Source organism: Lynx rufus, unplaced genomic scaffold (assembly GCF_022079265.1).
Source record: "Lynx rufus isolate CCGP_SWC_20201006 ecotype Redwood Valley unplaced genomic scaffold, mLynRuf1.p SCAF_4, whole genome shotgun sequence".
NCBI lineage: Eukaryota > Metazoa > Chordata > Mammalia > Carnivora > Felidae > Lynx > Lynx rufus.
In genome coordinates, this window is record NW_025814856.1 from 11,276,920 (window position 1) to 11,303,636 (window position 26,717).

At 46.1% G+C, this 26,717-nt stretch overlaps 2 protein-coding genes, 1 long non-coding RNA gene and 1 pseudogene across 3 annotated transcripts; 2 read left to right on the forward strand and 2 right to left on the reverse strand.

Annotated features, from left to right (window-relative positions):
• Window positions 1–226: 226 nt before the first annotated feature.
• On the forward strand, window positions 227–5,146 carry LOC124522912 (olfactory receptor 10H3-like; annotated as a pseudogene).
• Window positions 5,147–6,994: 1,848 nt separating this feature from the next.
• LOC124523991 (uncharacterized) lies at window positions 6,995–22,014 on the reverse strand. Its single transcript, XR_006965142.1, has 3 exons — window positions 21,940–22,014; window positions 21,799–21,843; window positions 6,995–7,022 (listed from the first exon to the last, which is right to left on the reverse strand). It is a non-coding gene; the product is annotated as an uncharacterized LOC124523991 (long non-coding RNA).
• LOC124523989 (olfactory receptor 10H3-like) lies at window positions 10,911–11,861 on the forward strand. The gene has a single exon (XM_047095977.1). It carries the CDS (start codon window positions 10,911–10,913, stop codon window positions 11,859–11,861), a length of 951 nt encoding a protein of 316 aa, XP_046951933.1.
• On the reverse strand, window positions 20,511–21,666 carry LOC124523990 (olfactory receptor 10H4-like). The gene has a single exon (XM_047095978.1). The coding sequence runs from the start codon at window positions 21,661–21,663 to the stop codon at window positions 20,713–20,715; it is 951 nt and encodes a 316-aa protein (XP_046951934.1). The 5' UTR covers window positions 21,664–21,666; the 3' UTR covers window positions 20,511–20,712.
• Window positions 22,015–26,717: the final 4,703 nt, after the last annotated feature.

The following is a 26,717-nucleotide window of genomic DNA, read 5'->3' on the forward strand; positions in this document are numbered from 1 at the left end:
TGGCATCTCCAGGTAGTTCGTGTCAGAAGTGAACTGAATTATGGGACTGCAGGTTGGTGTCTGGGAAGCTGAAGAATTGTTCATTGTTGTGGGAAGAACTCACCCATTCGGTCTTAGGTGTTAGGCGTAGAAACAGCCCACTTCCTGTGTCCCTCTGTCCAATCAGCAACACTGTCCATTCTGCCTCTGAAATCAACCTCCAGTCTGCCACTCGACCCAGTCCAGGATGCCCACGCGCACCTCTGCCCATCTCTTCCTGCGTCTGCCCACCCCGCCGGCCCTCAGCAGCCTGCTTCCCTCACAGCAGCCAGGGGAACTCCCTACAAACAGGAATCTGACCATGGTGCATGGGCTTAAAATGTACCTCTTGGTATAATTACTTTGGAAATCCATTTGGCAGAATCTATTCAAGCTGAACATAGGTATCCCCTATGACTCAGCATTTACACTGCTAGCTTCAGACCCAACACAACATGTAAGTATTAATCCACGGAGGAACATGTAGTAGACGTCATAGGACCCCCAAGAGGAAACATCTACAAATATGTTGACATACTCAATTACCATACACATCTTTTCTGTGTATTTAAAATGTTTTTAATGTTTATTCATTTTTGAGAGAGAGAGAATGGGAGACACAGAGTGTGAGTGTGAGGAGGGGCAGAGAGAGAGGGAGACACAGAATCCAAAGCAGGCACCAGGTTCTGAGTCGTCAGCACAAAGCCAGATTGCGGGGCTTAAACCCACAAACCATGAGATCATGACCTGAGCCGAAGTCAGATGCTTAACCAAATGAGCCATCCAGGCTTTCCATCTTTTCTGTATTTATTTTGAGAGTATTTAGAGTTCCTTGGAACAAACTCTTTAAGTGGATGCCATGGTCTTGCATGATCTTGCCCTACCCACCTATCTGCCTTCGCATTCCAGAATTCCCCTAGCCACCTCCAACTCTCTGGGCTGTGCTAGACAACGATTGTCCCCAAATGCACCATGCCTCTGTCACTCTGAACCTTTGCACTTGCTATACTGTCAGGAAACCCATCTTCCACCTACCTGCCTTGCCTGAATCATACTTACACTCCCTCATGTCTCAATGTAGACATCACCAATTGCCAAAGTCTCTAAATCCCAAGTTGGATCTGTGACCCTCGCCAGCTTCTTCAGATCCCTAGGCTGCCTTCATCACATCTCTGACCATTCTGTGCTGTCATCTTTGGTTATATGACAGATTCTTTCACTGGACCATGAAAAGAGAGAGCAGAGACCTAGTTCTTGGGTATAGCTGGATCCCATCACCTATAATATTTCCATATGAAATAAGTGTTGAATAACATTTCTTTACTATATGAATGAATAATGAGGGCAAAGTGATGTGAGGACACAGAGCAGTCCTTTCTGTTCATGATCATGGGCTATGACTGCTACATAGCCATCTGCCACCCCCTGTGCTACAATGTGCTCATGAGTCCCCACAGCTGCCCCTGGTGCTGGGCTGGTGGTTCAGTCATGGGGATGATGGTGACCCTGATAGTTTTTCACCTCACCTTCTGTGGGTCTAATGTGATCCACCATTTTACCTGCCACGTGCTTTCCCTTCGAAAGTTGGCCTGTGGGAAGGAGACATCCTCCGTCACCTTGGCTGTGATCCTGGTGTGTGTCTCAGCTCTGATGGGCTGCTTATTCCTCATCGTCCTCTCCTATGTCTTCATCGTGGCCGCCATATTGAGGATCTACTCAGCTGAGACCTTCTACATGTGTGTGTCACCTCACTATGGTCGTTGTGCACTAAGACTTTGCCTCCATTATTTACCTCAAGCCCAAGGGCCTCCATTCTATGGACAGTAACACCCTGAAGGCCACCACCTATATAGTCTTTACCTCCTTTCTTAGCCCAATAATTTTCAGCCTCAGGAATAAGGAGCTTAAGAATGCCCTAAAGAAAAGCTTCCAGGTGGAACTGGAGAGTGTGATGCTAAGTGAAATAAGCCATACAGAGAAAGACAGATACCATATGGTTTCACTCTTATGTGGATCCTGAGAAACTCAACAGGAACCCATGGGGGAGGGGAAGGGAGAAAAAAAAAAAGACGTTAGAGTGGGAGAGAGCCAAAGCATAAGAGACTGTTAAAAACTGAGAACAAACTGAGGGTTGATGGGGGGTGGGAGGGAGGGGCGGGTGGGTGATGGGTATTGAGGAGGGCACCTTTTGGGATGAGCACTGGGTGTTGTATGGAAACCAATTTGTCAATAAACTTCATAAAAAAAAAAAAAAAAAAAAAAAAAAAAGAAAAGCTTCCAGGGGCGCCTGGGTGGCGCAGTCGGTTGAGCGTCCGACTTCAGCCAGGTCACGATCTCGCGGTCCGTGAGTTCGAGCCCCGCGTCGGGCTCTGGGCTGATGGCTCGGAGCCTGGAGCCTGTTTCCGACTCTGTGTCTCCCTCTCTCTCTGCCCCTTCCCCGTTCATGCTCTCTCTCTGTCCCAAAAATAAATAAACGTTGAAAAAAAAAATTTAAAAAAAAGAAAAGCTTCCAGAGAAAATTCAGTCCCCTAAGCTCCTGATAGCCAGTTTGCTCATGAGGAAATATGGGAGAAGAGCTGGGGATAATAACTTCTGTTTTCATAGGACTGAGGTAAGATATCACTCATCATCAGGGAAATACAAATCAAAACCACAGTGAGATACCACCTCACACCGGTCAGAGTGGCTAAAATTAACCACTCAGGAAACAACAGATGCTGGTGAGGTTGTGGAGAAAAGGGAACCCTCTTCACTGTTGGTGGGAATGCAAACTGGTGCAGCCTCTCTGAAAAGCAGTGTGGAGGTTCCTCAAAAAATTAAAAATAGAACCACCTTACAACCCAGCAATAGCACTGCTAGAATTTACCCAAAGGATACAGGAGTGCTGATGCATAGGGGCACAGGTCCCCCAAGGTTTACACCAGTGCTTTCAACAATAGCCAAATTATGGAAAGAGCCTAAAGGTCCATCAACTGATGAATGGATAAAGAAGATGTGGTTTATGTATACAATGGAATATTACTTGGCAATGAGAAAGAGTGAAATCCTGGGGCGCCTGGGTGGCTCAGTTGGTTGAGCATCTGACTTTGGCTCAGGTCATGATCTCATGGTTCGTGAGTTTGAACCCTGCATCGGGCTCTGTGCGGACAGCTCGGAGCCTAGAGACTGCTTCGGATTCTGTGTCTCCCTCTCTCTCTCTGCCCCTCCCCAGCTTGCACTCTGTCTATCCCTCTCTCAAAAATAAATAAACATTAAAAAAAAAAGAATGAAATCCTGCCATTTGCAGCAACGTGGATGGAACTGGATGGTATTATGCTAAGTGAAATAAGTCAGTCAGAGAAAGACAGATACCATATGTTTTCACTAATAGGTGAAACTCAAATAAATGAAAATATACATATCGTTGGGTGTTGGATACATGCTGGGTATTTGTTTTTCCCCAATTTTTTATACCCCTCTTGCATGGGATCTAGTGATCATGATCTCTTGTTCTTGACCCCATGTGATGAACTCCTTCCCATTACTCTGCCTAAGAATGTGTTACCTTCTTATGGGCAGGTGGGGGGCATCACATAGATATGTCTGGGCAGTGACGCACAAGGTCTTCTTGAATGTTCATGCAAGGGAAGATTTTCCCCTCCTCCAACATAAGGATAAAGAAAATTAAGCAGAGTAATTATATATGACTCAGCATTTCATCCAGCACTTTACCAATCGTTTATACTACTGTCTTTTAAATTATAACAAATGCACAAAATAAATTAAACTTTTAGTATCTAAGAAGATGATTTACTATGTATAATTTCTCGCTGCCTTGGAAGGGATAGATTCTTAAGGAGGTTTCCCATGTCAAATTTGGTTCAGAAGGTGACCTGGAGAGAGAGAGAGACAGAAAGAGATACAGAGAGATAAGTAGTGGCATAGGAATCCTTTAAATTGATCTGAACAGACACTTGAATAAAATTGGATATGGGGCCAAATCTGGGAAGGGAATGAAGAATGAGCAGGAAGTTGGTAGCAGGGTAATTTTCACATGAGGAAAGGAAAGGGAAGGGAGAGTGAGAGAGGAAGAGAGGGGGAGAGGAATAGGGAGGAAAAGAGAGAGAGAAAGGGGAGGGGGAGCAGTGCTTAGATAAGAACATAAGGCATGTTAAAAGGGTTTTGCTTTCTGACAGGTTATGGAAAGTCTTTTCCCTTTTTCCCCACATTACTTTCCATAAGCATCAATTTCTCATTCCTGAGTTTGGAAGAATCTATTTGGGGGATTTGTTGTAGGCACAGTGCTATCTCAAGATGCACAAAGAGAGGTCAAGGGTATGGGTACCACCCTTTATGTAGATGAGAACAGTTGGTGGAGGTCACACAACATGTGAAGGAAAGGGTCACATGGAGATTGAGGTCTGTCTGACTCCCATTCTGGGGATTGGGAAACCATAGGTCTGAGGATCCAGGAAGGGGGCTTTCTGTGGATCTAAACTACTACTCAAAGGTGAGGCCAGATGTTTGAGTTGGAGGCAGAAGATGTGATATAATGTTAAACCCACAGCTACCAGTCACCTCGTGAGCATACAAGACTCTCCTCGGTGGTCAATAAACAAGGACAACACAGGAGAGCAAATATTTGCTTGGTTATATCATAGAGAGGCTTATGTTGATGTGGACTCTCAGGCTTGGATCACCAGGATGACAAGGAAAGGGTAGAACTTGACCATGAGGTGAGGTGGGGTGATCCAGAGTGTCCAGGAGACATTGAACACTTCTACTGACAAGGAGAAATCGCTCCCTATGACCCAGCTCTAAATTACCCTTATTGTGGGAAGCCCTCCAGCTGCCTTGACCCCAGGGCAGAGCCCTGGATTCCCACTGGATTCCCAGTGGATTTCCACTCTGGGCTGCTCCAGCTCCTGCCTTCCTCCTGTCCCTGCCCTGACCCTAAGGGATTGAGGGCATCTACTCCAGCCCTGTTTCCCCCAAGACTGGGAGCTCCTAGTCCTCAGTAGGGATGGGGGCTCTCTGGGCACCAGAGACAGCAGGGAGTCTTGGTTGTGTTGGGGAGTTGGAGGAAGGAGTAGAGGTTGCAGGTCCCCAGAGGCCCTCTGATGATCCTCTTGGCCTCTCCAGACCCTGAGGACAGCCTTCCAGATTGGTGTCCCAAGGAGGCCCTGGGGAGCAGCAGGATGGGAAGTTGCAGCAGGGATAAAGCACACAGCATCAGTTCCAGGAGCCCAGAGGTCTGGCCCCACACCTGCCCCTGTGTGCTGCTGACAGAATAACCCAAGAGAGCGTCTTCTGTCCTCCCCTGCTGGCTGCTTCCTGGAAGAGGCAGCCCAGCACGAGGGGACCAGGAGGGACAGGGTAGGTGGCAATATTTAGGCAGTTGTGGGGAGCAAGCCCCGGTTGGGGGTGGGAACAGGACTGGGGAGAAAGGTGGTAAGACAGGCTCTTAGCCTTGGGAGCTGATGGGACTTTTCTCGGGTTGCCCCTGCTGGGTCCTGGGTTTCTCACTCAGCCTAGTGACCTTTGCAGCTTCTAGGTCACTATTGTTGATTGGGACTGATCCTGTCCCCCTGAAATATTTGCACATGCCTGGAGGCCCTTTTGTTGTCACAGCTCATGGGGAGGGAGGGATGCTACCGGCATCTGGAGGCTTGAGGCCAGGGATGCTGCTAAACCTTGTACAATCTGGTAGTAGTGTGGGGCGTTTGTTCCACTGGTGAACCAATCAGGACACGTTATAGTAACTCCGCCCACATTTACACTAGGGCTCACTGTCTGTGTTGCAGCCTGTGGGTTTGGAGCAGTGGATGGTGGCATGTATACAGCGTTCCAGCATCCCACAGAATAGTGTCAGGTGCTCTGTTTTTAATGCGCCCAAATGCAATTATGCTGGAGAGTTGAGCTGCCTTTTGCCTCATTCACTCGGTGTCATTTTACGGCTTCATTTATGCTGCTGTGTGTGCATGGAACTCCTGGCTGGGGCTCCAGGGTTTGCATCCGGCCCGTGGGACCTGCCCCCTTCCCAGTTCCGGTTCCCAAGCAGGCTTGTCCATTCCCGCACTACAAGCGGGGCTTCATCCCACAGGCTCCGTCCAGGTAGGTGTGCGCCATGGAGATAGAAGTTCAGGTGCACGTGAAGGTTGCACTTCTCCATTCTCGGTTCTCACCCGCAGGCCGCGGGATTGCTCCCTCCCCATATAGCTGTGGGCACTGGGCACTTCCTAACCTGGGGAAATGAATAGGTGTACAGGGAAATCTCAGGGTCGTTTTCCCCTTCCCTTTCCTTGTCTTGAAACCATCTGTTCACTTGCCTGTGTAACCCCTTCTGTGGGTTCTCTGCTCATGTCCTGGACTCGTTTCTGTATGGAGTCTCTTCTTCTTAATGTGCTGGTTTCTTATTTACTCTAGACACTATTCCCTGGTCAATTTTAGTCAATGCACCGGCTCCTTTCCCAATTTTCCATCTGCCTGTTCATGTATCCTGAATATTCCAGGGTGTCCTGGAAGTTTTCATGTGTGTTTCTTTCTCTAAGCAGTTAAATGAATTTAATGAAATGGCGTCAGCACTCACAGAAGATATGCTTCTGAAATTCAAATGCTCCTTTACCGATTAAGCATGCCATAGACACATTTCATGTCTTTTTAAAATCACCTCAACATGTGTGCTTTTGATGTTTGTTACAAACTCTTCCTTCACTTATAGATCACAAAGTCATTCTCCTAAATCCTTTTCCTACTGACTTTATACTTCATTCTACATGTGAAATCCATTTGGATTCCACCTTTGTGTGGAATCTTAAGCAGGAATTCAGATTTATACTGCTTCCGGGGCACCTGGGTGGCTCAGTTGGTTGGGTGTCCGACTTCACCTCAGGTCATGATCTCACGGTTTGTGACTTTGAGCCCACGTTGGGCTCTGTGCTGAGGGCTGGGAGCCTGCAACCTGCTTCGGATTCTGTCTCTGACTCTCTCTGCTCCTCCCCAGCTTGTACTCTGTCTCTCCGTCTCTAAAAGAAATAAACATCAAAACAAAAATTTTAAAAAGATTTATACTGCTTCATAGAAGGACCAGTTTCTCACCACAAACCAGTAAACAATCCATTATTTCCATTTGATTTGTGCTCCCACCTTTATCACATATTGGGTTTGGAATGGTGCAGGATGTTTTGTGAGATATCCAATCAGCACGACACAGGTGTCACACATATCATCTATCATCCATGTCTTCTCCAGGGTCGCATTTAAAAATTTTTTTTAACATTAATTTATTTCTGAGAGACAGAGGGAGGCAGAGCATGAGCAGGGGAGGGGGAGAGAGAGACACAGAATCTGAAGCAGGCTCCAGGCTCTGAGCTGTTTGTCAGCACAGAGCCCAACACGGGGCTCAAACCCACAAACTGCGAGACCACGATCTGAGCCGAAGTCAGATGCTCAACCGACTGAGTCACCCAGGCACCCCCAGGGTCGCATTTTTAAAAATGATTCTGATTTGGTAGTGAGTCTCAACTCTGGGAGAGACATCTCTCCGTCTCTCTTGTGTGCTCCATTTTAAGAAGACCTGTATAGTTTTTTTACTAGCTTTATTTTTCAGAAGTAGGTTTAGCGTAGTTATTAAATTTAACTTCTTGAGTTGTAAATGCAGCTGCACTGAGTATAATTTGGGGAGGAACCAACATGACTGCTATATTGGTTCATCCCATCTGAGAGTACATATTGATTTCCAGTTTTCCACATAGCCAGACCATCTTCTGTCCTCGGAGGTGTGTTTGGTTAATTCCTAGATATTTTTTTTTAATGTTTCTCAATGTTTATTCACTTTCGAGGGAGAGACAGAGAGCGAGTGGAGGAGAAACAGAGAGAGAGGGAGACGCAGAATCTGAAGCAGGCTCCAGGCCCTAAGCTGTCAGCACAGAGCCTGGCACGGTGCTGGAACCCATGAACTGTGAGATCATGACCTGAGCTGACGTTGGACGCCCAACTGACTGAGCCACCCAGGCGCCCAATTCCTAGATATTTTATTTATTTTTTATTTTTTTTCAATGTTTATTTATTTTTGGGGGGACAGAGAGAGACAGAGCATGAACGGGGGAGGGACAGAGAGAGAGGGAGACACAGAATCGGAAACAGGCTCCAGGCTCCAAGCCATCAGCCCAGAGCCTGACACGGGGCTCGAACTCACGGACCGCGAGATCGTGACCTGGCTGAAGTCGGACGCTTAACCGACTGCGCCACCCAGGTGCCCCTCTAGATATTTTAAAACAAAGGATATCAAAGGGTAATCTGAGGACACTGGGGTCCCAGAGACCCCTTCTGGGGGACCAATAGGTCCTCACTTCTCTAGTGAACACGAGGATGTGTTTTCGTCATGTGCTTCAACTAAAACAACATGTTGCCACAGGCAGGACGAAAAAGCAGATACCAGCATCATCGTGTATGCCATCCAGCCAGCACTGGAAAATTTTGCTAAAATGTAAAAGAACGCCACAATTCTCACTAAGTGAGTTTTTAAAATGTGGTTACTTTCCTAAAAAGTTAGTTACATTAACATGATACCGATTGTTCCTTTAGGTTGAATCAAAGATTGATCATTGTTCTTTTAAATGTGTAAGGAACTCAATATTTTTCAAAAGTCTTAGGATTGGGGCACCTTGGTAACTCAGTTGGTTAGCGTCTGACTTCGGCTCAGGTCATGATCTCACAGTTTGTGAGTTCAAGCCCTGAGCTGGTTTCTGTGTTGACAGCTCAGAGCCTGGAGCCTGCTTTGGATTCTGTGTCTCCCTCTCTCTCTGCCCCTCCCCTGCTCTCTCTGTTTCTCTCTCTCTGATAAATAAACATTAAAAAAATTAAAAAATAAAAATAAAAAAATCTTAGTTTTAATTACAAATACTGTAAGAATGGAGAGTTCTAACTCAGTTAAAGAAAAGCCCTCTAGGGGACTCAATAGTTATTTAGCGTAAACAGATCCTGCGACCAAAAAATTTGAGAGCTGTCTCCTTATAGTTTGTGTCACTATTGGTGATGTTATCTTACTTTTTCCATGAATTCTATCTTTTATTTATTTTATTTTATTTTATTTTATTTTATTTTATTTTATTTTATTTATTATTTTAAGCGAGAGTGAACACGAGTGGGGAAAGGGCAGAGAGAGAGGGAGAGAGAACCCCAAGCAGGTTCTGTGCTGTCAGCCCTGGGGCTCGAACCCATGAACCATGAGATCATTATCTGATCTGGCTTCAGAAGTAGAATTCAAAGATCCATCACTTACATACAACACACAGTGCTCATCACAGCAAGTGCCCTCCTTAATCCTCATCACCCATCTAGCCCATCTCCCACTTGCCTCCCTCCGTCAACCCTCAGTTTGTTCTTTATGGTTATGAATCTCTTGGGGCACCAGGGTGCCTGGGTGGCTCAGTAAGTTGAGTGTCTGACTTTGGCTCAGGTCATGATCTCACAGTCTGTGAATTTGAGCCCCCACATTGGGCTCTGTGCTGACAGCTCAGAGCCTGGAGCCTGCTTCAGATTCTGTGTCTCCCTCTCTCTCCGCCCCTCCCCTACTCATGCTCTGTCTCCCTCTCACTCTCTGTCAAAAATAAATAAACATTACAAAAATTTAAAAAAGAAAGAATCTCTTGGGGCGCCTGGGTGGCTCAGTTGGTTAAGCATCTGACTTTGGCTCGGGTCATGATCTCACAGTTCATGAATTTGAGCCCCACATCAGGCTCTATGCTGATAGCCCGGAGCCTGCTTCGGATTCTGTGTCTCCCTCTCTCTCTGTCCCTCTCCCACTCACACTCTGTCTCTCTCTCTCAAAAATAAGTAAACATTAAAAAAAATCTCTTGTGGTTTGTTTCCCTTTCTTCTCTTCCCCCCTTCCCATATGTTCATCTGTTTTGTTTCTGAAATTCCACATACAAGTGAAATTCATATGACATTTGTCTTTCTCTGATTGACTTATTTCACTTAGCATAATACACTTTAGCTCCATCCATGTCATTGCAAATGGCAAGGTTTCATTCTTTTTGATCGTTGAGTGTTATTCCAGTGTGTGTGTATATGTACGTATATACATACACACAATACCACATCTTCTTTATCCATCCATCAATCGATGGACATTTGGGCTCTCTCCATAGCTTAGCTATTGTTGATAATGCTGCATGTGCCCCTTCAAATCTGTATTTTTGTATCCATTGGATAATACCTAGTAGTGCAGTTGCTGGAAGGTAGGGTAGTTCTATGTTTAGGTTTTGGAGGATTTGCATGATTATTACGGGTATAATTCTACAGGAAATACTGAATTTGGGAAGTTGACCTCATCTTCTGCATCTTGTTCTAATATAGTTGTCTTCATTCCTTTACCTTTCTAGGTAGATGATCACGTCTATTCCCTTCCAATCCTGATATTCCTTCTTTACTTTTTCTCAAGCATCACTGCCAGCTTCACTTCCCATCTAATGAACAGCAGAGGCAGTGAGTAACCTTGGCTTCTTCCTGATGCTAAAATAATACATCTATTTCTCCCACTTCGTGTACTATTTGCTAGTTTTGTGCTATGTATTCCCAGTAAGCTAAGAAAGTCCCCATTGACTTCATGTTGAGAAGAAGCTTTTAAAAAGATTTTTAAGGTATATACATCTATCACCATTATGCTGTATATCTAAAATGGTGCAATACTTTATGACAATTATGTATTAATTTTTAAACCATAAATAGTAATGGAACTTTAGCAATCCAGGATTGCAGCTTGAATTCATATAATTATATGATATTTATTTTAGTTTATTCCTGTGACTGATCACATGATAGGTTTTCTGATGCTGAATCAACCTTGTTATTCATGGGATAAATTACGAACCTTCATTCCCTTTCTGATCTCACCAGATGCAGCACCCATGGCTGGTCAGAACTATAGCACGATGACTGAGTTCATCCTCGTGGGCTTCTCCACCTTCCCACAGCATCTCCTGCCTGCTTTCTTCCTGCTGTACCTGCTCATGTACCTGTTCACGCTGCTGGGGAACCTGCTCATCATGGCCACAGTCTGGAGCGAGCGCAGACTGCACACGCCCATGTACCTCTTCCTGTGTGCCCTGTCCACCTCCGAGATTCTGTTCACCGTTGCCATCACCCCTCGCATGCTGGTTGACATGCTCTTCACCCACCGCACCATCACCTGGGCAGCCTGTGCCAGCCAGATGTTTTTCTCCTTCACGTTCGGCTTCACCCACTCCTTCCTGCTCATGATCATGGGCTACGACCGCTACGTGGCCATCTGCCACCCCCTGCGCTACAATGTGCTCATGAGCAACCGTGGCTGTGCCCGCCTTGTGTCCTGGACCTGGGCTGGTGGCTCAGTCATGGGGATGATGGTGACCCTGATAGTTTTTCACCTCACCTTCTGTGGGTCTAACATGATCCGCCATTTTTTCTGCCATGTGTTTTCCCTTCTAAAGTTGGCCTGTGGGAATGAGAATTCCTCTGTCACCTTGGCTGTGATCCTGGTGTGTGTCTCAGCTCTGATGGGCTGTTTATTCCTCATCGTCCTCTCCTATGTCTTCATCGTGGCCGCCATATTGCGGATCCCCTCTGCTGAAGGCAGGCACAAGACTTTCTCCACATGTGTGTCCCACCTCACGGTGGTCATTGTGCACTACGGATTTGCCTCCATTATCTACCTCAAGCCCAAGGGCCCCCATTCTATGGACAGTAACACCCTGATGGCCACCACCTATACAGTCTTCACCCCCTTTCTCAGCCCGATCATTTTCAGCCTCAGGAATAAGGAGCTCAAGAATGCTATAAAGAAAAGCATCCAGAGAAAATTCATTCCTCTAAGCTCCTGATGGCCAGTTGGGTGGTGAGGCATATGATTGAAGGACTGATAATAATGATTGTCTCCAGGGGACAGTTGTAGGAATTCAGTATATGGAAATACTTATTAGGTATTGTTGGATGCATAGGGTTTTGGAGCAGGATAGGTATTAGTTTTTCCCAATTTTTTTTACCTCCCTCGTACATAGGCCCTAGTGATCAGTGTCTCTTCTTCTTGATCCCATGCAATGAACTACTTCCCATTACCTCTGTCTAAGAATGTGTTAGCTCTCTATGGGCCAGTGGAGAGCATCACACGGATGTGTCTTGGCACTGATGCACAGGGTTCTTCTCAAATAGACAAGCAAGGGAGGACTTTCTCAAACTTCCCTCACCATAGGAATAAACAAAAGTAAGCATAATAATAAATGCCACCAGCACTGGGGTTTTAGTTATCAGGCACTGTGTCCAGTGTTGTGTAAGTACTATCTTTTAATTATAGCAAATGCACAAAAGAGCATTCACTATTTTATTCTAAGGAGATGGTTCCATGTTTATAGTTCCCACCTTCTTTGGAGGTGATAGACCCTAAATGATTCCTAATGTTGAGATGAGTTGAGTGAAGGATGTCAGAATGCAAAGTGGAGAAAGAGAGTTTGAGAGCCAGAGTGACAGAGAGAGAAAGCGGAGAAGATTCAGTGCTTGAGGAAGAACATACAGATTGTTAAAAAGGTGTTGCTCTCTGACATCTTAAGGAAATCTTTTTCCCTTTTTTCCCATATTACTTGCAATAAAACATAAATTTCTTATTCCTGTGTTTACTTGAATCTATCTGTGGGATGTGCTAGAGGGCACAGTGCTATCTCAGGATGGGACAAAGAGAGGTCAAGGGTGTGAGCACCCCCTTTATGCCAAGGGTTTGGGAAACCATGTGTCTGAGCACCCAGGAGGGGGTCTTCCATTGGTATAAATTCTTACTCAAAGCTGTGGCCAGATATTGGAGTGGCAGGCAGAAGGTGTTTTATAATAATAAACCTATGATGGCTGTCACATATGAATGCCTGTTGTTTGCCAAATGCTGTGGGAAGGGGTTCCTATGCATTCACTCTTCTAAGCCTCAAAATAAATTATCCTTTCTCCACATTTAGATATGACCCACATATATCACTAATAACATTTTTGAAATGCAGAAAATGCAAATGTGATAGGTAATTTGTCCCAGGCCACAGTGCCATGAAGGCAGGGAGCAGGAATCGATTACAATGTGCATGTGTGTGCAGTTGGTGATCAGGAACCCGCCTCTCTCAGGTGTCTACAGAGAGAAGTGAGGTCATGACTAGGAGGAGAAGGCTGTCATTAGAGGGAAGAGACCCCTTTCAGGGAAGGAGGGCAGGTGCAGCCCCAGGCACACACCCGTTTCACACCGCCAGAGGGAAACACAGACTCCAGAGGAGTTCATGAGACACTTTGTCTCATGAACACTGACAACGAGAGCTTGGCAAAACCGGCTACGGCAGTTTTGGGGTTCCATTCATTATTTTGCTCATTATTGGTGTTACTGACGGATGCCCCCACCATTCCTAAGATGTGCTTCTCCAGAGTCTGTGGCTGTGTTCCCTGACCCATCAAGAGAGGGTGTTCAGATAAGGAGGAGGGTGTTGTAGTTTCGGGGCAGAAGATTTATATGCTTTGTTACAGCAGCCCCAGAAACTGACTCCTGAAATGGTATCCTGACATGAAATGTTTTGGGGTTTCATTACAAAATCAGCTGAGTTGCAGGGGGTGAAATGACAGATTAAGTACTTACACGAAGGGGAAACCACCAGGAATTGATTGGTAGATCTCAAACTCATCTCTTTAGACAGAAAGTTGACACTTTTACCAGGCCCGTTTTTCTTTTTTAAGGTTTTTTTTTTTTTGTATTATTCAGAAATCCCCAGAGAAACAGAACCACTAGGATGGATGTGTATACAAAGAGATGTGTATATGTACATAGGTGTATATAACATATATAACACATGTAACATGTAATAATGTTAGTGTATGTTTTAAATTCATGCTTTGAATAACTTCTTGCTATTTTTTTTAATGTACCATCTCATCACATATATGACGTTTTCCCTTGGTCCTGGAACAGTAGTCTTTCAGCTACTAAGCTAATTAAATGCAAGATGTATAATTTAGTTCACAAATTATAATGCCTTTCCTTTGAGGCACTGATTTTTAAAACCGAACAAAAATCTTTGAAATCAGTATCAAAAGGAAAAGCCCATTTGGCACATACTAGAAGTTTATTAAATATTTGTTATTTGACTACGACACTCAACTTAGTGAATAAATATTGTTCTGGTGCAACCACAGTATATTATATATTAAAGTATGTCATAATTGTGTTGTTCCATTTTATAAAATGTGATATGTCTGCATCCAGCTCTTCCTGTCCCCACACTGAGGGCTTTTTAGTGCCAGGTTACATCAGTGTTATTTTCAGGTCCCGAGATTCAGAGTGGGTCCCTTAGCTAGAGATCAGAGTGGATGTGATGAATGGATGAAGGAAGTAGAGAGGATGAGAGAAGGGAGGAATGACTAGAGAGGAAGAAGAGAGGGAGTGGGAGGGAGGGAGGGAGGGAGGGAGGGAGGGAGGAAGAGAGAGAGAAAGGAAGGGCATTCCCAGGGCCTCAGCGACCTTCTTTGGACATGGAGGAGTTCACATCCAGCTTCCAGTGCTCTGGGGCCAGGTCCCCGGGATCTGCCTCAGGGGAGGGCGCCCTCAGAGGTAACACTCTTGCCCCGCTCACTTCTGGCCCCAGTGCAGCAGCAACCAGGGCATCCAAGGCAGACATTGTGAGAGAGAGGAAGGGGTGGGCTCCCCAAGGGGGTGGGGATAGGAGGTGGGTAGGGGGCACTCGCCTGCAGAGCAGAGATTGCCCTGGACCCCGGGTTGGCATGACTCCACAAGGTGTGTCTGTGTCAGGAGCTGGAGTCTGGCAGCCAGAGGAGGGTGGAGTCGAGAGGGGAGGTCAGCGGGCACAGTGCACCAGCAGACGGGGCGTGAGGCCAGAGCCAGGGCTAGACCACGGCACACAGAGGCCGGCAGTGGGGGCCAGAGATGGTGGCTGAGGGATGAGGTCCAGGAGGAGCTGAGTCTGGTGCCCCGGGATTGCTGGGCCACCCCAGGCCCCTGCTGCCCCCAAATGCTTCTTTCCTGCATGAGAGAGAGACCCCATCCTGACACCCAGCCCAATCGTCCACTTTCCAGGTGGGGTCCTGGGTCCTCCAAGCATTGGCTGACTTGGCTCTGAGATAACACTTGGGGACAACCTTCTGGGGGCTGGGTGAGGGGGCAGAAGCAGTGCTGTGATATGGGGATGAGCCCTGCCCCAAGGTAAGTATTTGAAGCCTTGTCATCAAATCTCAGTGATATATGTAAATGACAGATTGTGTATCATGGATATATTAGTATGTATCATCGAGATGCATGTGTCAGTGATGCAGATACAAATACACATACCTGTGTGTACCTCTTTTCCAATTTTTTACCAGAGCTGCGGCTTCAGAGCCATCCCCTGTGCTCTGTGGCTGTCAGGTTTGTTTTTTCTATATGCCGTGTAGAGCTTCGTGGCTCACGCCCACCCCATGTTACTTGGCCCTGCCCCCAGGTGAGGGTGGGGGTGTCTCTGACTGCCCCTGACTGTCTGCCATCACAGGCAAGGCTGCCATGAATGGCTTGACCACGTCCCCTCGCTGAGCTGAGTTTCAGATGGAGATCTAGAAGTGTTTGTGGGACCTTGGGTAAGTGTCCCCTTAATCTGGCCGTGAACCACCAGGTGAGGACGTCTTCAGTCTACTCATCTCACATCTGGGCCAACACAGGGCGGATCCAGATTTCTAAGTCTTGCCGCTCTAGCAAGCGGATGGGGAGCCTGTACCCACTGTGTTCACAGGTTGCTGCTGTTTTATTACTTTTTTAATGTTTATTCATTTATTGAGAGAGAGACAGACAGACAGAGAGAGCGAGCATGAGCAGGGGAGGGGCAGAAAATCCCAAACAGGCTCCACACCATCAGAGCAGAGCCCAATGCGGGGCTCGAACTCACGGACCATGAGATCACGACCTGAGCTGAAACCAAGACAAGGACGCTTACCCTACTGAGCCACCCAGGCGTCCTGAGTGTTGCTGTGGTAAACCGAATTCCTCTCCTTGCTAGTGAGCCGCTCATGTCCTTGTTTGCTGCTGGCCTAGTGCGTTTCCTCAGCTGCAGATCACCTGTGCTCCCCTGTTGCCCACTTTCTATCATGATGCCTGTCCTTTTCCTCATTGGTTTCCTCATTTCTCTTTTTTCTCACTGTGGATTCTAGATATTACTCTCTTGTCAATGGGTTCTTTTCAGCTTGATCGAGGTATACATAATATACAAAGAGCTGCGTATATTTAACGTGTACATTTTGATGACTTTGGACATATGCCTACAATTGTGATACCATCCGCACAATCAAGGTAATAAATGTTATGTACCGCCTCCAAAGATTCCTCATGTCCCCTTCTGTGTGTGTGTGTGTGTGTGTGTGTGTGTGTGTTAGTAACTTTAAAGGACATCTACCCTCTTAACAAGTTCTTTTTTATTGAAATCTAGTTGACAAATAAACTTGTGTGAATTTAAGGTGTACCGTGTGTTGAGTTGGTACGTTTATTCATTATAATGCGATCGCCATTGTGCTAATAGCTAGCATGTCTATCAGGTCACGTGATCATCATGTCTGTTTTAGTGTTGGGGATAAATAAGATCTCGTCTCTTAGCGAGTTTGATGATGAGAATACAATATTGGCGTCTATGTTCTTAACAAGTGTTTAATTGTGCACTATCGTCTTGTTAACTCTAGCTTGTAGGTTGAACGGCAGAGCTCAGGAACTTATACAGCAAGTAGCTCTCTGTTCTCTGTCATCTGTAACCTTTATCCATGATGCTCTTTGTTAAAAGGATTCAGAATTTCGATGTAAAAGAATTGATCTTTTTTACTGAAGGTTTGCGCTCTTTTTTCTTTTTAAGGAACGTGTTTCCTGTTCTTGGAGCACAAAGATCCTACCACACTTGCTGTCATTAGCTATGTTTTTATCTTTCACAACTATGTTTTCAATCTATCTTGATTCTCTTTTTGGTGGGGTATTGGGAGTCTAGTTGTGGTTTTTGTTTGTAGAGAGAGGTACTTTCCTCAACAGCATCCCCTAAACAATTCACCTTTTTTTCCAAATGATTTGTGGTGTGACCTTAACCATACATGAATGGCTCTGTCTCCGAGCTCTGATTCCAGAACCACTGGTCACTGTCTGTCCTTGCACTGATCCCACACTGCTTTGTTTCCAAGATGCTGTCACGTGTCTACAGAGTGAGTCTCCCCCCACCTCCTGTCATTCTTCATTTCCAGATGGACTCAGTTATTCATGGGTCCTTATTTTTGACAAACATTTTGCAATATGTTTATGCTCTTTCTCAAGAGTCCAACTGGATGTTTTTGAGGGCATTACATTGAATGTATAGGTTAAATTTGGGGAAGAATGAACATCTTTCTCATATTGTCTTTTGCTTTCATCCATTTTGTTAGGTCATCTGTCATGTTTCCTGTCTGTTACAGGTCTCATAGTTCTCCATGAAGCTCCTGTGTGTACTTGTTTAAAGTAATTCCTAGACTGTTGTCAGGTTTTGTGCAACTTTGAATGATACCTTATTTTGTAATGTTTTATTATTAACTAATTTTAAACTTATGAGAAAGCTGCAAAAAGCATACAGAAAACTCTCATCCTCCCCCCAACAACCCCTTTGAATGCCAGGATCTTCCAGAACCAGGACAATGATGAGACCCAGGGCACGAAAGCTGGTATATAACACTGTATAGCAAACAACAGCTCTTACTAGAATTCTTTCGACTCTCCACTAATATCCTTTTTCTATTCCAGGACACAATCCATTTCATGTAGTTGTTATTTCAAGTTTGCATTATCATTCACTTCTAAGTATCTCTTAATGTCCCTTTTAGCCAGATGATTAACGACTAATATGTTACTTTGGCATTGTCAAATGGTTCACCCAATATTTACATTCTAAATACATGGGAATTTTGAGGGGTCCTTTTCTTATTAAAGTCCAGTAGTATTGCCAAATGATCAGATATTTGGGGCTTTGGGTATTGGTACTTGGGAAAGTACCTGTATTTCCTTTATGACCTGACAGTGTTTGATGTTTTTCTCTTTTTCTTTCATTTTGTGTTGGTGTAGTGAATACGAGCATATGTGTGTTTGTGTGTATTTGTACAGGATAAATAAACATATATAAGTATATATTAACTTTTGTATATATATACATGTATGTACATGAATGTATATAGAATACATAGTATATACATTAAATAATGTGACAGAATTAAGTCTTAAAACACCAGTAATTAAAATTATAACGCAGGGGCCCCAATACACAGGAGGGTGAGCATCCCTCCTGAGTCACACGGTCCATGTCGAGCACGGAGACCGTTCGTGCTGTCCTCCAGCTTCTGCTCCGATAGTGTTGGTTGAGGGCACACCGCACCCCAGGCCCTGTGCTGGGGCCCCTGCAGCTACACAGTCAGGTGAGTCCTCAAAACACATCCCAATGAGCAAACCCTGCAGCTGGGCTACCGGGACTCCTTCACCTTTGTTGACTGAATTCCAAGGACACTCAGCACTTCTCGAGAGCCATCTCAACGCCCCAGGTCTTCTCCACAAAGAAGAATGGCCTGAGAATCTGGCTTGAAACTAATTGTAAAGTGAAACCCAATAACATTTGATGTCAAGATGCCATTTCACGAGTCAGTTCCTGGGGCTGCTGTAACAAAGCATATAAATCTCGTGCCCTAACTCCACACACATCTGTCCTCTTCTATGCTGGAGGCCAGAAGCCGAATCAGGGTCACCAGGTGTGAGTCCAGGTGTGAGCAGGGCTGCATCCTTCGGGGGATCCGGGGAGGGATGTGTCTCCTGCTTTCCCAGCTTCGAGGGCACCACGCATCTCCTGGATCGTGGTTCCTGCCTCAGCTATTCCAATTCCTCCTTCCGGTGTTACATCCCCTACTGCTCCCTGTCTCTGGCCCCTCCTGCCCCCTTGTATAAGGACACTTGCAATTATAGCAGCCCATCTGGGTGATGAGGGTAATCCCCCTGTCTCAGATCTTAACTGCATCTCATCTGCACACTCCCTCTTGCTGGGTCAGGGAACGCAGCCACGGGCTCTGGAGAAGCACATCCTGTGTGTGGTGGTTGTGGGGGCATCTGTCAGTAACACCGATAATGAGTAAATGATGAATGGAACCCCAAAACTGCCGTAGCCGGTTTTGCCAAGCTCTCGTTGTCAGTGTTCATGAGACAAAGTGTCTCATGAACTCCTCTGGAGTCCATGTTTCCCTCTGGCTGTGTGAAAGGGGTGTGTGCCTAGGGCTCCACCTGCCCTCCTTCCCTGAAAGGGGTCTCTTCCTTCTAATGACAGCTTTCTCCTCCCAGTCATGACCTCACTTCTCTCTGTAGACACCTGAGAGAGGAGGGTTCCTGATCACCAACTGCACACACATGCACACTGTAATCGATTCCTGCTCCCTGCCTTCATGGCACTGTGGCCTGGGACAAATTACCTATCACATTTGCATTTTCTGCATTTCAAAAATGTTATTAGTGATATATGTGGGTCATATCTAAATGTGGAGAAAGGATAATTTATTTTGAGGCTTAGAAGAGTGAATGCATAGGAAACCCTTCCCACAGCATTTAGCAAGTGGCAGGTACTCATATGTGGCAGCCATCCTTAGATTAGTATTGTAAAACATCTTCTGACTGCAACTCAAATATCTGACCACAATTTAACTAAGAATTTACACCAATGGAAGCCCCCCCTCCCCCAGATGCTCAGACATATGGTTTCCCAACCCCAGCATGGGAGTCAGACAGACCTAAAGTTGCATGTGACCCCTTCCTTCACGTGTTGTGTGACTTCTACCAACAATTCTTTTCTGCATAAAGGGGTACCTACACCCTTGACCTCTTTTTGTTCTATCTTCAGATAGCACTATGCCTTCCAACAAATACCCCAGATAGATTCAAGTAACCACAGCAATGAGAACATGATGTTTATGGAAAGTAATGTGGGGAAAAAGGAAGAAGACTTTCCATAAGCTGTCATAAAGCAACTTCCTGTAAACACACTTTACGTTATTACCCAAACACTGAACCCTTTCCTCCACCCACTCTCTACCCCTCCCTCCCTCTCTTACTTCACTTCGGACTCTGATATTCTTCACTCTACTCAGATCAACATAGTAACCTCCTTAGGATCTATTCCTTCCAAAGACAGTGAAGAATCATTAACGTTCAACCATTCCCTTAGAAACAAATAGTTAATGTTATGTTGTGCATTTGTTATAATTAAAAGATAATATATACAATACTGGACACAGTTCCTGCTTAGAAAAGCCCCAATTCTGGCAGCACTAGTTTTTCCTATTTTTGTTTATCCTTATGTTGGTGAAGGAGAAATTCCTTTCTTGCATGTGCATTCAATAAGAACCATGGGCATCAGTGCCCAGACACATCCATGTGATGCGCCCCACCAGCCCAAAGGTAGAGAACACAACATAGACAGAATATAGGAAGGAGTTCATCACATGGGGTCAAGAGCAAGAGGTGATGATCACTACAGACTATGGAAGACAGGGTCAAACAAATTGGAGAAAAACAAATACCCAGCAGGTATCCATAATCTATCAATGTGTGTCTTTTCACATACATGAATCCTTACAAAAGCTCTATGGAGACAGACCTCATTATCCCCAGGCATGCTATCATATTTCCTCACCACCAACTGGCCTTCAGGAGCTTAAGGGACTGAATTTTCTCTGGAAGCTTTTCTTTATGGCGTTCTTGAGCTCCTTATTCCTGAGGCTGAAAATGATCGGGCTGAGAAAGGGGGTGAAGACTGTATAGGTGGTGGCCATCAGGGTGTTACTGTCCATAGAATGGGGGCCCTTGGGCTTGAGGTAGATAATGGAGGCAAAGCCGTAGTGCACAATGACCACCGTGAGGTGGGACACACACGTGGAGAAGGTCTTGTGCCTGCCCTCAGCAGAGGGGATCCGCAATATGGCGGCCACGATGAAGACATAGGAGAGGACGATGAGGAATAAACAGCCCATCAGAGCTGAGACACACACCAGGATCACAGCCAAGGTGACAGAGGATGTCTCCTTCCCACAGGCCAACTTTAGAAGGGAAAGCACGTGGCAGACAAAATGGTGGATCACATTAGACCCACAGAAGGTGAGGTGAAAAACTATCAGGGTCAACATCATTCCCATGACTGAGCCACCAGCCCAGGACAAGGACACAAGGCGGGCACAGCCGCGGGGGCTCATGAGCACATTGTAGCGCAGGGGGTGGCAGATGGCCACGTAGCGGTCGTAGCCCATGATCATGAGCAGGAAGGAGTGGGTGAAGCCGAATGTGAAGGAGAAAAACATCTGGCTGGCACAGGCCATCCAAGTGATGGTATGGTGGGTGGAGAGCATGTCAACCAGCATGCGAGGGGTGACAGCAACGGTGAACAGAATCTCAGAGGTGGACAGGGCGCACAGGAAGAGGTACATGGGCGTGTGCAGGCTGCGCTCGCTCCAGACTGTGGCCATGATGAGCAGGTTCCCCAGCAGCGTGAACAGGTACATGAGCAGGTACAGCAAGAAGAAGGTGGGCAGAAGATGCCTTGGGAAGTTAGAGAATCCCACGAGGATGAACTCAGTCACCATGCTATAGTTCTGACCAGCCATGGGTGCTACATCTGGTGAGATCAGAAGGGGAATGAAGGTGACCAGCATGACAATCATGAGTCTATACAACAATATATGAAAGGGGAGACTACAGACGCAGTATGTTAGGATTAGGAAAGTGACCCGGATACTCACTGGTTCTGCTGTTCTTTAGCACGGAACTGAAAGTCATGAGCGGTGCTATAAATAAGAACAAGAAAGAAGGTATGTACAGATGGGAAGGAAAGAGACATGCTCCTTCACCCAGAAAAAGTAAAGAATGAAGACATAAGGTACCACAGCAATAGAGAGCACAGTCTGCAGAAGACAAGATCGGCTCGCAACACTCAGTATTTCTCACAGAATTACTCCAGCAGTAATCATTCAAAGTATAAGCTTTAAGCAAAACTAAGATAACATTCCCAACGGTGACACAAACTGTAAAGACACGGCTTGCCAACATTGTGGTCTGGTGATTTCTTAACACTCAAGAAAATGTGAGACTCTGATGGGTTCCTGTTTGGGTGTAGTACAACTCTCCGTTCTCACCATATTAGAAGTTAACACTGAGATTGTCTGAAAATATGTAGTATGGATACATTCATGGGACACCTGAAGGCTCAGTCGGTTAATGGTCTGACCCTTGATTTCTGCCCAGGTCATGATCTCACAGTCGTGAGATCAAGCTCCATGTTGGCATCAAAACTGAGCATTGAGTCTGCTTACGATATCCTCTCTCTCTCTCTACCCACTCCCCACTTGCACATGTTCTCTCTCTTCTCCCTAGAAAAAAAGAAGGAAGGAAGGAAGGAAAGAGGGAAGGAAGAAGGAAGGGCGGTAGGGAGGGAAGGTGGGAGAGAGGAAAGAAAGAAAGATCAACCTGTTCAAACTGTAATATTAATCAAACTGTCAATATAAGTAACATATTTTTAGGAAAGTAAGTACATTTACAAAATTAACATTTAGTGAGAAGAGTGGCTTTAAAAAACATTTTAACAAATTTGGATTGGAGACCAATTGATGCTCATTCTGCTTCTTCATTCAGCCTGTGGCAACATGTTGTTTTAGTCGAGCATATGATGAAAATACATCCTCACCTTCATTGGAAAAGTAAGCACCTGATGGTCCCCCAGAAAGGGTCTCCGGGACCCCAGGGTCCTCATATCACACTTTGACAACTTCTGTTATATGATATCTAGGAACTAATCAAACACAAGCAATACCTCCAGATTCAGAAATGTTAACCATTAGTAAAAATGTTGATGGGGGGCGCCTGGGTGGCGCAGTCGGTTAAGCGTCCGACTTCAGCCAGGTCACGATCTCGCGGTCCGTGAGTTCGAGCCCCGCGTCGGGCTCTGGGCTGATGGCTCGGAGCCTGGAGCCTGCTTCCGATTCTGTGTCTCCCTCTCTCTCTGCCCCTCCCCCGTTCATGCTCTGTCTCTCTCTGTCCCAAAAATAAATAAACGTTGAAAAAAAAAATTAAAAAAAAAAATGTCGATGGCTATCTGAATACACGAAGGACAATCCACTGTCTCGGGTGGATGAGCGAATATGGTAATGATTACATCGTCAGTATACCTGCATGTTCGGCTACAGTGAATCAAACATACATTTGATAAAAGTTTCCTTAAGTTCCTTCTGGAAAATAAAGTCAGTGCAAAACCATACCAGTCTTCTAAAAAAAATGGGTTAACCAGGAGAGAACTGCCCTGGCAGGTGTGGAGACCCATGATAGACCTCATACACATTGTTGTCATTTTCAAGTGTGACTCTGGAGCAGCCACAGACACCGATCAAGTCGGTTACATACCTCAGAAAGTACCCCAGCGTGATTCAAAACTTGATACAGGTGGGAGCACAAATCCAAGAGAAAAGATGGATGGTTTAGGAGTCCGTGGTGGGAAAACTGGCCCTTTTATGAAGCAAAGCAAATCTGAATTTCTGCCTAAGGCCTTACACACGGGTGGAATCCAGGTGGATTCAAGACTTAAATATGAAACACAATGCCCTGCAGGTAATAGGAGAAGGTGTCAGAAAATACTTCTGTTGATGTAAGAGTGGAGAAGGACTTCTTAAACAAACTTCAGAAGCACAAACATGAGGTGGTTTTGAAAGACGTGAAAACATCAGCACGATGGGTTTCTATTCAACAAAATATCCTGGATCCAGTCAATGGGAGATGGAAAGGTGAGAAAAATCATTTTCATTGTACAAAAAAGGACCAGGGAATATAATCTAGATTTAACAAGAGACCGATTACGTGTACAAGAGCAGAAAACTTGATACAGAAATGAGCAAGGGATAAAACAGAATTTAGCAAAGGTATGAGGAGATAGCTCACAGAGGGTGTAGTAAGAGCCAATAAAAACATACTAATAAGAAAAAAGAGAGAGAGGGACAGAGAGACAAAGGAAGGGAAACGTCAGTGAAATTCAGTGTATATCTACTCAATGCCCCAAGTTAGAAACTCCCCGGTGTTGATCAGTTTTCAAGAGAACGCAACCCTCGTGTACAGCCTGTGAGAGCGCAGAATAGTGGAAATTAGGAGTGCACGCACTCTGTGCCCCAGCACATGTGCTCCTGAACATCTATCGCGATTGCTCAAAGGCATTTACAGGGGAGCATGTCAGAGGGTGTTTCTGTAGCATTGCTTTTACTGGGGAACTGGAAAGCCTGCTTGTCCATTCTTTGGAAGGGGGCAGGACCCGTGGGCTGGATGCAAACCCTGCAGCCCCAGCCAGGAGTTCGATGCACACACAGCAGCATAAATGAACCCGTAAAATGTGTTGAATGAATGAAGCAAAAAGCAGACGAACACTCCAGCATAATAACCTTTCGGCATATTAAAAATAGAGCAGCTGACACTATTCTGTAGGATGCTGTAATGGTGGATACATGCCATTATACATCAGAACGTGCAACACAGACAGTGAACCCTAATGTATCCTCCACCTATACCCCTCACTGCTCTGGGCTATTCCTCTGTTCCCACTCCACTCTGACTTCCAGAGACAATTGTCTGAAATATACCCAAGGTGTGCAGACATCAGAGCCAGGGTTCAAGCCCCAGTTTTTGCTGTGTGTATCTGAGAAAGAACTTTCCAGTTCGGAGCCTCCTCTCCCCAGCTGAAATATGGGAGTAAGCAGAGAACTATCTTTAGAAGAACCATGAAGATTCACTGAAAGGGCTCTATATTTACCTAATATGGGTGGTTATCCCTGACGCTGATGTCTTCTCTGTTCTCCAAACTGCTTTCCTGTCATCAGTCTGTACAAGATGCACCAGTTGGCCCCATTCCAAACTCATAGTTTCTGACCTCAATGGGGTCTTTAGGACCTCTGGTAAATTGGCAACACAGTTTGACAAGTGGCTGGTCCAACCTCTGCCTCCTCGCCTGGCCACTGCCTCACCCTACAGTCTGCCTTCCCACCTGCCGCTTGGAGTGGCTGCAGTTCGCCGGGCTGGGCTCCCCCATCTCCTCCGACAGGTGCAGGAGAGAGTTTGTCTACTTTGGTCTCACAGAGGTTGGCTCACCCACAGGTGCTGAGCTCATGTCACACACCTGAACCAGGAGTGAATCCAGCTCAACCTCTCTGCCTCCCCTCAAGGATCACCTCCAGGTTAGCAAAGGCCACCTTCAGGCAACTCAGGACACAACGGCCAAGGCAAGATACATATCTGACGCAAGGTTTCTGAACCTCAGTACGTGTGGGATTTGGTGTCAGATCATTCTCTGGGGTGGTGGCTGTCCTGTGCATTATATAATGTTTAACAGGATCTCTGGTCTCAACCCATCAGATGTCAGTAGCATCCCCACCAATCATGAGTCACAACAATCAAAAATGTCTCCAGACATGCCCACATGTCTCCTGTGGCGCCCAACTACCCTGGGCTGAGGACCACTGGCCTAGAAGCTTCTAGGGCCCTGGGCTGGGTAAGAACCCAGGACCCATAACAGCACCTGAGAAGACCACAGGCAAGGGTAAGAGCCTGTCTTATGACCCGTCTACCAGGCCCTGCTCCCATACCCTGTCTGGGTCTTGCTCCCGACAACTGTTTGAATATTGCCACCTACCCTGTCCCTCCTGGACCCCCTTGTGCTGGGCTGCCTCTTCCAGGAAGTAGCCAGCAGGGCAGGGAAGAAGACGCTCTCCTGTGTTATTCTATCAGCAGCACACAGGGGCAGGTGTGGGGCCAGACCTCTGGGCTCCTGGAACTGATGCTGTGTGCTTTATCCCTGCTGCAGCTTCCCAGCACGCTGCTCCCTAGAGCATCCCTGGAACACCAATCTGGAAGGCTGTCCTCAGGGTCTGGAGAGGTCAGAAGGATCATCAGAGGGCCTCTGGGACCTGCAGCCTCTACTCCTTCCTCCAACTCTCCAACACAACTCCCTGCTGTCTCTGTCTGCCCAGAGAGTCCCAGTCCCTGCTGAGGACTAGGAGCTCCCAGTCTTGGGGGAGACAGGACTGGAGTAAATGCCTTCAACCCCTTAGGGTCAGGGCAGTCAGAGGGGAGGAAGGAGCTGGAGCAGCCCAGAGTGGGAATCCAGGGCTCTGCCCTGGGGTCAAGGCAGCTGGAGGGCTTCCCACAATGAGGGTAATTTAGAGCTGGGTCATAGGGAGCGATTTCTCCTTGTCAGTAGAAGTGCTCACTGTCTCCTGGACACACTGGATTGCCCCACCTCGCCTCATGGTCAAGTTCGACCCTATCCCTGTCATCCTGGTGATCCGAGCCTGAGGGTCCACATCAAAATAAGCCTCTCTATGATATAACCAAGCAAATATTTGGTCTCCTGTGTTGTCCTTGTTTATTGACCACCGAGGAGAGTCTTGTATGCTCACGAGGTGACTGGTAGCTGTGGGTTTAACATTATATCACATCTTCTGCCTCCAACTCAAACATCTGGCCTCACCTTTGAGTAGTAGTTTAGATCCACAGAAAGCCCCCTTCCTGGATCCTCAGACCTATGGTTTCCCAATCCCCAGCATGGGAGTCAGACAGACCTCAATCTCCATGTGACCCTTTCCTTCACATGTTGTGTGACCTCCACCAACTGTTCTCATCTGCATAAAGG